The following is a 14950-nucleotide window of genomic DNA, read 5'->3' as shown; positions in this document are numbered from 1 at the left end:
ACCTGCAAAAAAAAAATTATTAATCACCATAAATGGGAGACAATTACAATGATTAAAGGAAAAAGAGCAAAAGGCATCACAACCATAACCATACAAAACCCGAAGCAAAGAAGGATGGCAATATGCCAGCCACCAAACTAGAGAAAGAAACGAAATACATCATCAACAAAGGGTTTAGGCTAAACTAATCAACAAAGGGTTTTAATATACCTAGGTTAGCCATTATTGTCTCCAAAGAGCTGCTGCCGAAAGAGAGAGAAATTCTGTCGAAGAATGAGGAAAAAGGTAGCAGTAGCTTCAAAGAATCATAGAATCAAGTGATCCCAATCATGAACAAAGGTAGCAGCTTGCAGCAGGAAAACAGAAGGTCCAATACATTAGAAACAGATTGCTACAAGGCATGGACTCAAAGCCTAACCACCAACGGGGAAAAAGACATAACAGGGACACAAAATAAAGCAATTGATCTCAAAGTAGCAGACTGAAGCACCTACAGGAAACTGCCTTTAGCTAACTGAACTCTTACTAACTAATTGCTAGCAGCTAACTAGTTCCCTTGTTTCACGGTCCCTTTATTTGAGTAAAAAAAAATTGGTTCATTGGATAACTTGGTTTGGTTTAGATAAAACGGAATAAAATGAAGCTACCTCCTTTAACTCTCTCTCACCTACATGGAATTTTCTCATTATTCTATATTTTTTACGAAATGTCAAATATAATAGGAAAAAAGGTTCTCAGGTTGTTTTTCCCTTCCCCTTTCATCAAAGGGCCAAGACACTAGTTACATCTACTACCAAGTTTCACTACACTCCCTTGCCCTTGGCCTACAAATGAAAAATGGATGACTCTTACAACAACAATCACCCTGTTACTAGTTTTCTAGCCAACATTCTTTCTGATCACTCCGAGATAATTCGACTAATCGAAAAGAAAACATAACTCATGAAGACCCACCCAAGAGAAATATTTCACCCGATACCTCCCTTCTTGTGATCTTGCAAAATTCAGACTAAAACCTAAAGCAATTGGTGTCCTTTTTGGCCAAGCATTAGGGCCTATACGGAGTGCCCTCTAACAGGTTATCAACGCATCAACCCCTTATCAGGGAATAAATCAACCCTTTGATCAGGCAATCTGCCAATTAGTCTCTATATATCAATTTCTAAGAGGTAATCAAATCTAAGACTTCAGGCATCATTCATAAGCTATTATAGTAGCTCCAAGACTTTTGACACTTTAATCACATGCCACTGACACGCAAGGTTTATCATTACAAGCTCATTACATGAAATAGTCACCATCATGATGCCATCAATTGACAGAAGGAACCATCTACGCGAAGTGCAAAGGGACAACCCCATGACAACATGAAAAAACACCCTAAAATTAACATCCTTCACTCCAAAAGATAATATCAAACAAGTAAAAAGGGCAGATGCTAGATGGTAATGAAGCATTATCAACAAAATCCAAATGATATCACGAAAAAATAAGAACAATCACCTTGTTACTAGTTTTCCAGCCAACATTCTTTCTATCCACTCCAAGAAAATTCGACCTATCTAAAAGAAAACATAACTCATGAAGACCCACCCAAGAGAAATATTTCACCCGATACCTCCCTTCTTGTGATCTTGCTAAATTCAGATAACTCCTAAAACAAATTAAAACCCACCCTCCCAATCAAAATTATGATACGAATTTCAATAAAAAAGTAAAAACGAACCAGAAATTCGAGCACCTTAAACCATATTTCAAGCCTATCGGTCATGCTTAATTCGAGAATTAGCAAGAAGGGCAAAATACAATATTGAAGGAAATCGTCCCAATCTTCAAGAAGAAAAACCTTTTAAGTTACAAAGCACCTATAGCATTGAATCCCTGTTTGCTTCCCGAGAAATCACAGGAAAAAGGAAATAGCTAAAAACTTGGCAATAAACATCTCCTCTACATATGTACTGCTGCACGTATAGAAGAGGCAGATGTTGCTTGCCAGCAGGAGAGACACAAAAATCTATATATATACACACATACATACCTGAAATGTAGTAGAACCGAAAATCCCTTAAAGTGAGAAAATGCCTTTACGACTTGAGCTCGGCTTCCAAGAATTAGTCAAAATCCTGGTTCCGCGAATTAGTCGAACGTCCAAATGTGAGTTCCGAGAATTAGTTAAACGTCCAGATGTGAGCTCGGCTCCAATGGTTTAGTCAAAATCCTGGTTCCGCGAATTAGTCGAACGTCCAGATGTGAATTCCGAGAATTAGTTGAACGTCCATATGTGAGCTTGGCTCAAATGGTTCCGAGAATTAGTGGAACGTCCAAATGTTCAAGCTCGTCATGGCCCTCACACAACTGAAATGGCTCAGAAAATTAGCCTATCATTGGACAGAACAATAAGGCTCAACCAATGAAAACCGTCAAAAACCTATCATCATAGCTGTGCAATTTCTAACCCACTACTTGTTCTTGATATCTCGTTGAAAGATCACCAAAGCAAACGTAGTAAAAGTTAAGTTATATGCACAGGTAAAATGAATGCAGCTACAGTTCTTAGGCATAAATACCTTAGAACTATTCACTACGTATTGATTATTTTATTCTTTTATGCTCCTTTTGCACTCTCTCTCCCTTCTCTAATTGGTTACCTTTTTTTCTTATGCTTCACCACATAATGAACTAATAATATTATATTTAGGGATAGATAAAATAGAGAGAATTGATATAGTGTTGAAAAAAATATGAGTAGGTAAAATAAAAAATATGTACTATTCACCATTTTTTTTTACCTAATGACTGGGAGTTCAGATTTTGCGCCAGATATTCTCCTTGAGCGAGGGAGAAGTAGCACTGAGAGCTGAGGAGAGAGTTCAGAGTTTGTGCCAGATATTCTCCGTGAGTGCGGGAGAGGGAACCGTGCCTCGAAATAGCACTGAGAGCTGAGGAGAGATTAAGAGTTTGTGCCAGATATTCTCCGTGAGTGCGGGAGAGGGAACTGTGCCTCGAAATAGCACTGAGAGCTGAGGAGAGAGTTACTCTCAGAGAGCCTGTGGGAGAGGGAACCGTGCCTCGAAATAGCACTGAGAGCTGAGGAGAGAGTTCAGAGAGCCGAGGAGAGTTCAGATTTTGTGCCAGATATTCTCCGTGAGTGCGGGAGAGGAAATTGTGCCTCGAAACCGTGCCCCGCCAAGAGGGAAACATTGCCTCGCCCCATCAAGAGGGAAACAATGACAGTGCCTCGCCCCATCAAGAGGAAAACAGTGCCTTGTCTGTGTTGTCAAGGTACTGTAGCTCCGTGTATAATTCTTTGCCGTTCAAGCAAGAGCCTGAAGTGGAAAGGCTTCTTATAGCGAAGGCCGTTCAATGGGGATTTAAACTCGCTACTCTAGCGAAGGCTTAAAGCCTTTCATTGGGGATTTAAACCTGCTACTCTAGCGTACGTTCCCCGAGCCTCAAAATAAAGCTCTATACTTTTCTATACAGCCCCGAGCCTTTGACTGTTTTATAGTCCATTCTGTGGGCTAACTTCTCGAACTTACCGATGTGGGACTACAAGTGCTTTCTTAGATATCATACTCTCTCTCTCTCTCCAATCCTCCCATGGACGCCGCTCCACCTTCCCTCGGGGTCAAGCTCCTGTCCAGTGTTCTTTACTGTCCAGTTCCAGCCAGTCAGCCATTTTCCGGTGAACATCGATTTTTTTCAATGATCGGGTTCGTTTATATTTTAGATCTCGTCGAGATGCATAACCATATATAAAATCATGTCTATCGGATATCGTTTAATGCACAATCGAAACACATTTATTTTGGACAAATGGATGAGATGGGTTCCAATCCAGTGTGGGTATGTATTTTTTTCAAAATAGTTGGATTCCGATCGTGTATTGAAATATATTCAATGGACATGATTTTTGGCATGATTATGCATCTCGACAAGATCTAAAATATGAACGAATCTGATCATTGAAAAAAATCTATTTTCGCCGGAAAATGGCTGACTGGCCGGAACTGGACAGTAAAGAACACTGGACAGGAGCTTGACCCCGAGGGAAGGTGGAGCGGCGTCCATGGGAGGATTGGAGAGAGAGAGTATCTAAGAAAGCACTTGTAGTCTCACATCGATAAGTTCGAGAAGTTAGCGCACAGAATGAACTATAAAACAGTCAAAGGCTCGGGGCTGTATAGAAAAGTATAGAGCTTTATTTTGAGGCTCGGGGAATGTACGCTAGAGTAGCAGGTTTAAATCCCCAATAAAAGGCTTTAAGCCTTCGCTAAAGTAGCGAGTTTAAATCCCCATTGAACGGCCTTCGCTATAAGAAGTCTTTCCACTTCAGGTTCTTACTTGAACGACAAAGAATTATACACGGAGCTACAGTACCTTGACAACACAGACGAGGCACTGTTTTCCTCTTGATGGGGCGAGGCACTGTCATTGTTTCCCTCTTGATGGGGCGAGGCACTGTTTCCCTCTTGGCGGGGCACGGTTTCGAGGCACAATTTCCTCTCCCGCACTCACGGAGAATATCTGGCACAAAATCTGAACTCTCCTCGGCTCTCTGAACCTCTCTCCTCAGCTCTTCAGTGCTACTTCTCCCTCGCTCAAGGAGAATATCATATCGATGTTGACCGGAAAATGACTGACTGGCCGGAACTGGACTGTAAAGAATACTGGACAGGAGCTTGACCCTTCCCCTCGACCCCCTCCACTCCCCCCCCCCCCCCCCCCCGCCGCCGCCGATTCCACCCAAACCACCTCCATCCCGCCACCCTCAAAATCCACCGGAAAACCCACCTCCATATCCACCAAAACCACAACCAAAAAACTCAAAAACAAGAAAAAGCTCTCTGTAGACGGATCCGAGGCGCCCTCGTCCTCAACGTCGTCGTATTGTTCCTCCTCCACCTCGCATCCGGTGCAGAGAGGGCTTCGGTTACGAAACCCTAGAGTCTTCATTGGCTCGGCTCGGCAGAAGGGGGGCGAGTCGAGGCGTTGGCTCTTCTTCTGGGAATGTCCATTTCCGCAGTTGTCGCTCAGGCAAGATCTATTTTGCTGCTTTTGTTTTTGTCATTATAACTATTGGTGTTGTATGAATTTATGTATGCACGTTTATGTGTTACCGATCGGGATTTCTCTGCCGTGTTTGTTTTCAATCGTAAAGTTCGCACTTTTCCCGATAAAAAGATAAAAATTAGCTTTTGGTGTGTAAAGTAAGGTGTCTTTATTAGACACGCCCCCTTAATATTCTGTTTCATGGAAGATTCCTAAGTAGACATCCCAAACTTGTTTGATTGACGTTTATTTTCCCAAATTTTGTTTTCTGTAATATTCTGTTGGAAAAGATCCTGTTTTTTTTAAAAAAAAAAAAAGATACTTGGAAGATGTTCTTCGTATTCAGGAAAAGGGTTCCTGCTGAAACAAATAATAGTAAGATATGAGCAATATTGGGTTTTTTTCCGTGTCCAAAATAGTTTCTGAAAGTGTTCTGCAAAGTTTTTTGGATAACTCAGGTGTTCGGGGCCAGCTTACGGACATCTCGACTAATCCTGGGTGACCAATCCCACCACCCACTTGCGGAGGTCCAATAAGAGGTTTTGAACCTGAGACCGTAAGAGGGTTAGGTTGTAGTAGTCTTTATTGTACAGCTGTTTTTTAAATGTTTTTGTGGCTTCCAAATTAGGTCTTCGAGTTTAAAAGTAAGTCTATTAAGTTCGTGAGCAGTTGGATTTTCGGGAAGTTCTGAACAGGGTATGGTATTATAGTCATTACGCAAATAGAAAGAATGATTAGAACGAAGAATAAATTTGAAGAAATAAGGCTATGTTACTTTCATCACTCCCTCCATATTCCAGTTTATGGTACTAGAACTCTGGGAATATTGCATTTGACCATTTGTCCTTGGCAAATTTCAACATCAATTCGTACCATTGTCTATGAAGTTTGAATAAGAGAAAGATAAAATCAGTTCCCGTGGCATATGACGGTAATGAGCTTAATGGAGAAAAAATTGGATCTTGGAAACCATATAACTACATTCCAATGACCACCTTCCAAGGCTAACATCTATATTTGAGATTTACCCCATATAGCCGGGTGGGTACTCCGGCTTTTATTTGATGCAGAGCAGCAGAAATAGAGATTTTGGATTGCCTTTCACTTGTGAATTCCCATTTCTTAGCTGTGATTTCTCTGCTTATATAATGGAATGGAAATTAATTTACTTCACTGAGCACCTTTTGATCGTTGGTTTCCATCTATGCGTTACTGAGGGTATGCTTTTATATTAAGAATAAAAGAATAGTATATATTTGTCTTGACTCTTGATAACATGAATCTGTGCAATGGATGATGCGTTGATTGGAAAACTAATCTATTGATGTATACTATGGACCGTGGAGATTCAAGGTCTTTGGAATTACAGTCAAATTGTATAATAGTAGTTGACGACTTTGTTTACCTGTAATTTGTACTTGATTTTAAAAAGCTTCCAGTGACAAAAAAGAAAAACGAAAAAAAAGCTAAGGCAATGCTTTGCGATTCGTATCTAGTATATAGGAATCAAGTTTGTAATTTTGAGGTATTTCTGCCATGGTAGTACAAATAGTTGAGGTTATACAATATAGATTAAGAGAGGATTACTACTGTCTTTTCAGCTCTCATGTTTTGGAAGCAAATTGTCTAGAACCAATGAACCATGTAGGAGAAGCAATAAATAGGAGAAGTGAAATTGAGTGTTTTATGTCTCAGTCTAGGGCCCTAAAGAGGGGCCAAGCACTGACAAGCAAGCACTTAGGGAATAATCTCTTTCTTTTCTAAACAAAGTTTGAATCAGCATGATAAAGTCGAAAGGTGTATCCTTGATTAGAGGCGAAGAAAGAGGTAATTCAACACCCTATTCTCACATAACAGTAGATTCGAAACACTTGTAGCAAAGCCAAAGTAGATTGAACAAGAATGTGGGATTAAAGTGAAGACCTTGTAATGGGCTTGAATGTGCTCTAGCTTTCCTATTTACATGAGTAACTCTAGCTCATGTAAATTTTAACTAGGTCAAGATGGACGCATCAGGGGAAAAAAAGTTCAGTTCCTACAAGCCTGCTCAGGGTTAGTACAAGAGCTCAAAGGGATTTAGACCTCTACGTGATGGAAGCGATACTTGTACCACCACACCTCAATCGTCATATTAGAAAGAATTAGCCAACGATGGTAATGATTATAGACTCAAGGATATACACTCGGAACATGCCAACCTAACTCTTCCCACGCTTAACCTTAAGTTCCCAAGGAAGAAAAACATTCCTTGCAGTGTCTACCCAACCTTTGGTTACTTAGTCTTGTGTTCTAACTTCTACTTCTATTGGAGTGGTGGCATGGCCTATGATGTATGTTTATTTTGAAATCAGTTCTTCACTTTTATAATTAGATTTTGGCTACACAATATGTTTGTTGTTTGTATTCTGCCCTACTTATCGACCAGAAAGAACTATTGTTGGTAATGCAGACCTTGTTGTGTAGGATCTTGTTCCTGTTCAGTTGATGTTTAATATTACATTTGCTTTCCTTACTAACATGGCTGTGGCGAATGTTGATCACAGGTTTTGGAAAGGAAGAATGCTACAGGGGGAGCAATTGCAGTTGATCATCTTTCTGAGGTACTTCTCTACTTCTCTTTGCTTCACCTACTCTGTTGTGGAGTCTTTATCCTACACAAATGGTTCCGTGCAGTGATGGACAAAGGTTCTCCCTTCAATGTGTTATATCTTGGCATGGCACACCAATTTTCCCAAATTGCAGCTAGTGTTGAAATTACGTTGTATACGTATTGTTTTGCGGATCATCCTGGTGTTTCTCACTTGGGTTCTTGAAACACTTGGGCTATGTTTGGATGCTCAAAATCCTGGGTAGGAACGGGAATTGGTTGCCAAGAATCATATTCCTAGCAAACCAATACCTGAAGTAATTCTATTACGATGGTTGAATTTATTTAGTGGTCTTATCTGGGATACATTGCTCTTGGAAAGTTATTAGATTGAATATTTTCTTTTTTAAAGTATTATGCCAGGAATCTAGGATTACCATGCGGCAGGGGAGGGATGAGATTCCCACGTAGTTTGTGATACATGGTACAGTATGTCATTAAGAATCACATTCCTAATCCAGTCTATTCCAAACGCGGCAATCTTGTGGATATGGTATTACATTTCCATTCCTCGATATCTTCCATCCAAACTGAGCCTTCGTGCATTGCGAGGCAAAACCCACCAATGATGGTGGGGTGGGGTCACAAATTTCCTTTTATTTACGTTGCACATTTTTGTCAGCTTTAGAAAAATGTGTGTTGAGTGTTGAAATTTAATCTCTCTCTTGCAGATCTGCAGTTTGGCTGTTAGAGAATCTTTAGCCAATGTAAGCCCGACCTTAAATGCTGACTCGTCTGTTGACTGGTTGTCAAGTTAAGGTTCATTTTACAGTTAACCTTACCAAACAACAAGTCGAATATGCTAAACTCACATTTTGTGTAATTATTGTTTGCTTCCTTTTGTAATGAGTGAACAGGTCTTCGGTCACAAGTTTGATTCGTTTGTGAAGAACTTTGAGAAGTCCTTCCGGAGCAACTTGATGACTCTTAGATTAATTAATGAGTCTTCTCAAAGCGACAGAGAACACCGAAGACATTTAAACAGAGAAAGCAATTATTTTTCAGATATGACTGCTCAAGTGTCTCGCAACGACGAACACTGTCTTACATGCACTTCTGGTGTAAGATCTTGTCAGCCAGAAGCTGTTGGGCCCACTATCAGTTCCGAGGAGCATTTTGGCATTCTAGGAGAGACAGAGCAAAATACAAGATCAGGTTTACTAAACCGGGAGCTGGCTTTGAATGGTGGTGAAATTAACCAACAGTTGGCTTGTGTTTCAAGTTCTTCAGTAAACCAGTCTATGTTTAGTACTTTTGAGAGATCTGTGATTGAGCAAACTCGTTCTAACGACCTCAAGACGTTTGAGATTGGTCTCACCATGAAAAAATTGCAGATGACAGAGAAACAGCTCTCTCTCCACTCTGATTTAAATTTCTTGGAGAGGTGTAAATTATCTATGGGTACAAAAAGGGCGTTCTTTAAAGCCGAGAAATTCAAAACTGAATTAGAAGAAACAAGACATGCTGAGCTGCTTAAAAAGTGCACAGACTGTCTTGTTGCTGGCTTGCTCATCATGTTGGCATCAATTGGATACGGAACGTATGTTTATTCACACCGCAGGATAACTGAAGCTACTGCATCCTGTATGCCTTCCGAGGTAAGTACTATATCCTTGTTCTGGCTTTTCATTGATCGAATGGCTCATTATATGCCTAACACTATTGACTTTACTATCTACGATAAATTATGGCATCTCCATTTTCTTAGTGAAGTTACGGCACCATATTGTTCTCAATTAGTTATTTGGACATTACCATCAGCAAATCCCAATAATAAGTAATAACTATTAAAGTGGAGTTGTGTCTGTGGTAAACCTGTGGATCATAAACGACCTGCTGCTTTTGAACCTTAGTTGCAGGATCCTCCTATTGGATATATGCATTTACTAAACACAATCTGATAATCTCTGATATTTATTCTTGTTAAGATATCAAAATATCCTACTATTATTTAACTTGTCTTCACTTCTGAAATACACATGTCCTCCGATAGAAGCTCCTAACCTTGGGATGGTCCATATGTTCTTACGCGGCCTCCTCCGCTTTGTGCTACCAAGTTTTGAACACAACCAGAATAAAAAATGCTTATTCTACGGAAGTCCTGGGGATTTGCAAAGTGCTGTGTGGAAGGGAAGGAACAGTAAATACACCGTTGATTCTAAAGGGGGTGTTAGAATTTCTTTGTTTCAGAAATCCTGGATCCCAATATTGCCTGGATAGGAAAAATGGAGATATGTTTTTTGGAAATTGTGGCAAAATACCATATTTTTTGATTTAATGATTCACCTGGTTTCCAATATCCAAAATGTTGGTGATATTGCCAATCTGGGAAAAATAAAATGAATCAAATACATAAGATAACAGCTCTTTACTTTTCTAATTTCAAGTTCTTTGTAATCAAAAGGTTTTAAGAGAAAAGTAATACTTTTGGAATAGGTTGGAGGAGGGTCTCAGGTAGTTGCCAAAGATGGGTGCCTAATTGATAGTCTAAGTCTGGCTATTTCCTTTTCCTCTTTTATGCATTTAGGTGCTTAGATTAGTCCTTCTTGTTATTGTTCCGTTTCAGGAATCCAATTCATGTTGGGTCCCAAAGCACGTGTCATCATTCAATTCAGGACTACGGTTCGTATCATGTTATCTTCAAGTTTTGAGCCGTGTAATATTCTGCTTGTTCATGATCTTGGCAATCACTTATTTACTTCTCCTACAGTCGTCCGTTTCAAGTCAAACAATGCCAGTCACATTCATCCTCATCCTAGGAGTTGCCTGTGGTTTTGCTGGCAAGCTTTGCATAGATACATTGGGAGGGAGTGGATACCACTGGCTCTTGTATTGGGAAGTACTATGCCTTTCGCATTTCTTTTCAAGTGTTCGTACCTCAGATTTGTTTCACGTCCTCTATGGGCCCATTAGTGTGTCTCACGGGGGAGCAATGGAGAAGACAATGTTTCCGTACTGGATTAGGCGATTTTTTTGCTACGCCATTGTGCTTCTGCTTCTGCCGATGATACGTGGACTAGTACCTTTTGCCAGCCCTGCTGAGTGGAAAGATCACTTATCATTAAAGGTGATGGATTTGTTGCAACCTACAAGCGAATGGAACTGAAGGTTAGTGGTCTGGCAAAAAGAGCCTATTCCATTTTGACTGTCAAGTAAGTTATTTTCTCTTGTAACACTACTTTGTGATTCAGACTCAGATTCTCGTACGTTATTATGCTTGGCGACGAGCAGTCGAGTGAACTCAAATGGTTGTGCTTCTCTTACGTACTGGAGTATCAGTTTAAGAAACGTTGATAGTGTCTGACTTGTACTAAATCAAGTTTTTGTTTCTGCCGATGCTAGTTGAACGGTTGGTTACCTTTTGCCAGCCCTGCTGAATGGAAAGATTACTCTGCGTCAGGGGTGACAGTTTCTTGCAAACTATGAGTGATTCGAACTGAAGCCTCTTGTTGTGATAAAAAGAAGCCCAATCAAGTAAATTATTTTCTCTTGTATTGTTATTCTGTATTTTAGACTCAGATCCTCGCGCATTATACTAGGCGAAGACAAGCGTATTGATCTGACTCAAATTATTGTGCTTGTTTTATTCAGAGGTTATTTATTGTACTTCCACATTTGGAGTGTAATTTGGGTTTTCTCGGTAAGGGGAAAAAAATAATGTTGTACTTGGTTAGTGATCTAACATTAAGTTGTGAATTTGTAATATATAAGCAGAACTCTTTGCTTGATTTATATAGCTCTCTGAGCACCAGTTATTGAACGACTTGGAGATTGTTTCGGGAGAATTTGATTTGATTTGATTATTTTCTACTGGTCTCCTTTGAGTCACTTTTATCTTTGCTTTGTAGAGCTAGTTAAGTAACGAGTCCAAGAAATGATGGGTTTTTGTGCTACCGAGCCGTTGAGGTGTTCACCATATGAACTTGCAGCAGGCAGTTCAGGCTTCGGATCCTCTGATCCAGTGCTTGGACACGTGTCCCTCCTACCCGAAACCAAAAAGTTACACCACACCCAATTGCTTCTCCTACCCGAAACCAAAAAGTTACACCACACCCAATCACCATATGAACTTGAAGCAGGCAGTTCGGGCTTCGGATCCTCTGACCCAGTGCTTGGACACGTGTCCCTCCTACCCGAAACCAAAAAGTTACACCACACCCAATCGCTTCTCCTACCCGAAACCAAAAAGTTACACCACACCCAATCGCTTCTCTACCGTGAATGCACCATTCCTCCAGGCAAATAGTCACCTCCCTGATCGCTGCCCCCATCTCACTCGGCTCCCACAAGCCCCAAGTAGAAGTAACGAAAGCCTAATTCACGAAATTGGAAACCCGATGGAACAGACCCTTGTTTGCTTCTCCAGAATTTGCGAACGAGAGCTGGGACATGGGATCCGAAGTCGGCAGTTTCTGCCCTAAGCATTAACCTAACCCTACCCAATTCCTCACTACTTTTCATATTCTAAAGGAAATTGATTTTAGCATTCCAAAAATTGATGGAGAGGCTCCAAAACGACGTCGTTTTGTGTATTAACACAGTTTAAATTTGGAGCCCCTCCATCAATTTTTAGAGTGTCAAAATCACAATTCTATTCTAAAATTTAAATAACGGTTTTGCTATTGTCAGTCCACTGGGCTGACGATAAACACACTAGAAGACAAGGAAAACATGCATTTCTGTGTACTTTTTGTATCCTTTAATACACATTCACACACTCACTATTGTCAGCTCATTGGGCTGATTTTAGAATTTTCCTTTAAATAAAAAGTCCGATGAACTAGCAAGCTGATGAGGGTAGTTGGGTACTTCAAAGTGGAGAATTCAATTCTTAATCACAATGACCCTCTCAGTTTGGGTTGCATTAGTCCACAGAGACCACCCAACCTACCAAGTTTTGCTTCGACAATATGATTTGGATGATTTTCAGTACTATTCAGATTAGTGTTAGCTGTTGCTCTACTAAGTGGATGATTTTGATGTTTGGAGTGGTGTGTGTGTGAAGTGAAATAAAGGAAAAGTAAAGTCTGAGTTGCTTTACTTTCAGTCATCTAATTTTGGTGTAATAATATAATGGTGTTTGTCAGTTGTCTGTAAAAAAACTCTCAGGGAATCTATGTAAATATGTCAATGTAATAATGTAGCCGTTTAATAATGTAGACAAGTGTAGACCCATGAATGTTTGTATGCTTGCTAGGAAAGTTCTCAGGCCAGACTTCTCCTTTCTCTATTAAAAGGGAAGGCCAACAACAATGTAATCTCAGACTTTAAGCAATAATATTTTCCGGTGTGTGTTGTGATCCTCTCAATTCTTTGTGATTGTACTCTCTTAGTGAATGCTACCTTATCCTGAATTGCACCAAAGCACGAGGATTTCATCAAAACATGCCCCTGTTCACCATATATATAGAAACTACAGGTAGTGCAACCTATAACTGGGATTCCCATCTACTGAAGCCAAGGAATCCCAAGAGTAGTTTCCTTTGATTGTAACGAAGGGTGTAAGTAGCACCTGAACACCTTTCTCCTTTTCATTGCTACTCCGAAGAAGTTACGTTTAGGAGGGAAAATATCATTCATATCAAGTACTCCACTATTTTATCCCGATTGCAAGGGGTTCATCTGCTTAAAAGTTTAGGCTCAGTTTGGATAATAGGAATCTTGAGGATGAATGGGAATGTGACATGCACCATACTTCCATTTCCATGATTCCGACGTTTGGAAAGAACAGGAATATGAATGTGATGCCACATTCTCAGGATCCCCATGTTTGGGAGAGACAGGAATAGGATTGTGATTCCAGAATTCATATTGGGGCCAACAATTAGTAGAAATGGTCAAGCAGTACTCCCCATGATTTTTGTAGCGCCCCAAAAATTGGGTACATTAAGAATTCAATTTCCATTTCATTTGAAGAAAAATGTCAACTTCATTAATAATTAAAATTTCAAATCTCCAAATTCGAACGGTAATAAAATTTAACTAACTTATTACAATTGAAATTTAGCCAAATAAGATATTGTCTGAAAACTTGTAACTTCACAAAAGTATAACCTTAATTAAAACATAGAGCCATCTAGCGATGATCCGCAGGTAGAGCCATGGCTCCGACAATCTATCTCCATCTTGTTCTGTCGCCTCATATTCTGCAGGTAGGTCATTGTATCCTTCGTTACCCTCAATACCTGGCGTAAAATGTCAGGGCCACAAAAAGAAGCATCATGAGCGATAAACACTCAGTAGGGCACCCAAAGCCAACCCTTTACTAAAATTTACTCATGTATCAAGTAAGAACATTTTAAAACACATAAGTGCAAAGAACAATAATCTAAGCAATAACATCGCAATTAAATAATTTCATTTCTTTAAGATCCAACACATTAGATTTCTCCATTTCAATCTCAATTAATTAGTAGGGTTCACAACCCACAATTTAATTAGTAATCTCAAGTCATTCCACCACGTTATCCGGTATCGGTTCCCATCCACAAATAGACAATCCGTTAGGCCAACCATGCCTCTGGGAATATTTGCGATAATTGGCTCAAGACCCATACCGGATAACCCAATTCAAACCATCTCACTATCCGGCATCGGTTTCCATCCACGAATATACAATCCTTTAGGCTAGCGAAACCTCTGGGAATATTCACAATAATTGGCCTCAAGACCCATACCGGATAGGACCGTCCCAACGCATACAATCACAAATTGTATCCACTATCTTAATTAATAAGTCAACATAACGGTCTCGACATTATGGGATCATGCATCACATGGGTACCAATATCATGTAAGTTCAACAGTTTATCAAGTAGGAAACAATAACAAGTGATCGATTCTCACGGAAGCTAAAAGTGACTTATCAACTTTAGCCCACTAAAATTAGCAAATTAACTCTATAAATCACAAAACTCGACAGGGATATAGATAATCAAATTTGAAACAAAATTTCTGTTTTATGGAAAGTCTAGATATCACCTTAAGCGGGGTCAAAACAGGTCTGAAGTAAAAACATAGGGAAAAATTCAAAAAAATCTGTGAACTTACACCGCAATGTCTCATAAGCCTCCAAACTTTAGTTAATATCAATTAAACCTCCAAAGTTCACAACATTTCTTCAATTATACCTTTGCCATTATCTTCCGTCAATGTCCAAACGGGGGAAGGCTTATGCGTCCCTTCCCCTGTCCTTTTAGGTGAGATGCTTCAGAAAAAAAGAGAGAACCAATTATTGAGTTTTTTATCAAA

The 14950-nt window shown here is 39.8% G+C and overlaps 1 protein-coding gene across 15 annotated transcripts; it reads left to right on the top strand.

Annotated features, from left to right (window-relative positions):
* Window positions 1-4590: 4590 nt before the first annotated feature.
* Window positions 4591-11499, top strand: LOC131303544 (protein CPR-5-like). 15 transcript variants are annotated; one of them, XM_058330449.1, is made up of 7 exons: window positions 7593-7652; window positions 7726-7956; window positions 8052-8123; window positions 8371-8406; window positions 8557-9297; window positions 10266-10851; window positions 11042-11499. In XM_058330449.1, the coding sequence occupies exons 3-6, from the start codon at window positions 8121-8123 to the stop codon at window positions 10803-10805; spliced, it is 1320 nt and encodes a 439-aa protein (XP_058186432.1). In that variant the 5' UTR covers window positions 7593-7652; window positions 7726-7956; window positions 8052-8120; the 3' UTR covers window positions 10806-10851; window positions 11042-11499. The 15 variants fall into 15 exon arrangements, with proteins under 15 accessions (XP_058186428.1, XP_058186429.1, XP_058186442.1 ...); XM_058330453.1 differs by having other exon boundaries at window positions 8371-8458; XM_058330447.1 differs by having other exon boundaries at window positions 8052-8192.
* The last annotated feature ends 3451 nt before the right edge of the window (window positions 11500-14950 follow it).

Source organism: Rhododendron vialii, chromosome 10a (assembly GCF_030253575.1).
Source record: "Rhododendron vialii isolate Sample 1 chromosome 10a, ASM3025357v1".
Taxonomy (NCBI): Eukaryota; Viridiplantae; Streptophyta; class Magnoliopsida; order Ericales; family Ericaceae; genus Rhododendron; species Rhododendron vialii.
This window is presented reverse-complemented; position numbering and strand designations above follow the sequence as displayed.

Coding starts and splice junctions, on each gene's coding strand:
- LOC131303544 (XM_058330445.1), top strand. CDS start 5,011: ATGTCCATTTCCGCAGTTGTCGCTCAG. Junction 7,653..8,370: donor CAGTTGATCATCTTTCTGAG/GTACTTCTCTAC, acceptor TCTCTCTTGCAG/ATCTGCAGTTTGGCTGTTAG. Junction 8,407..8,556: donor TTAGAGAATCTTTAGCCAAT/GTAAGCCCGACC, acceptor ATGAGTGAACAG/GTCTTCGGTCACAAGTTTGA.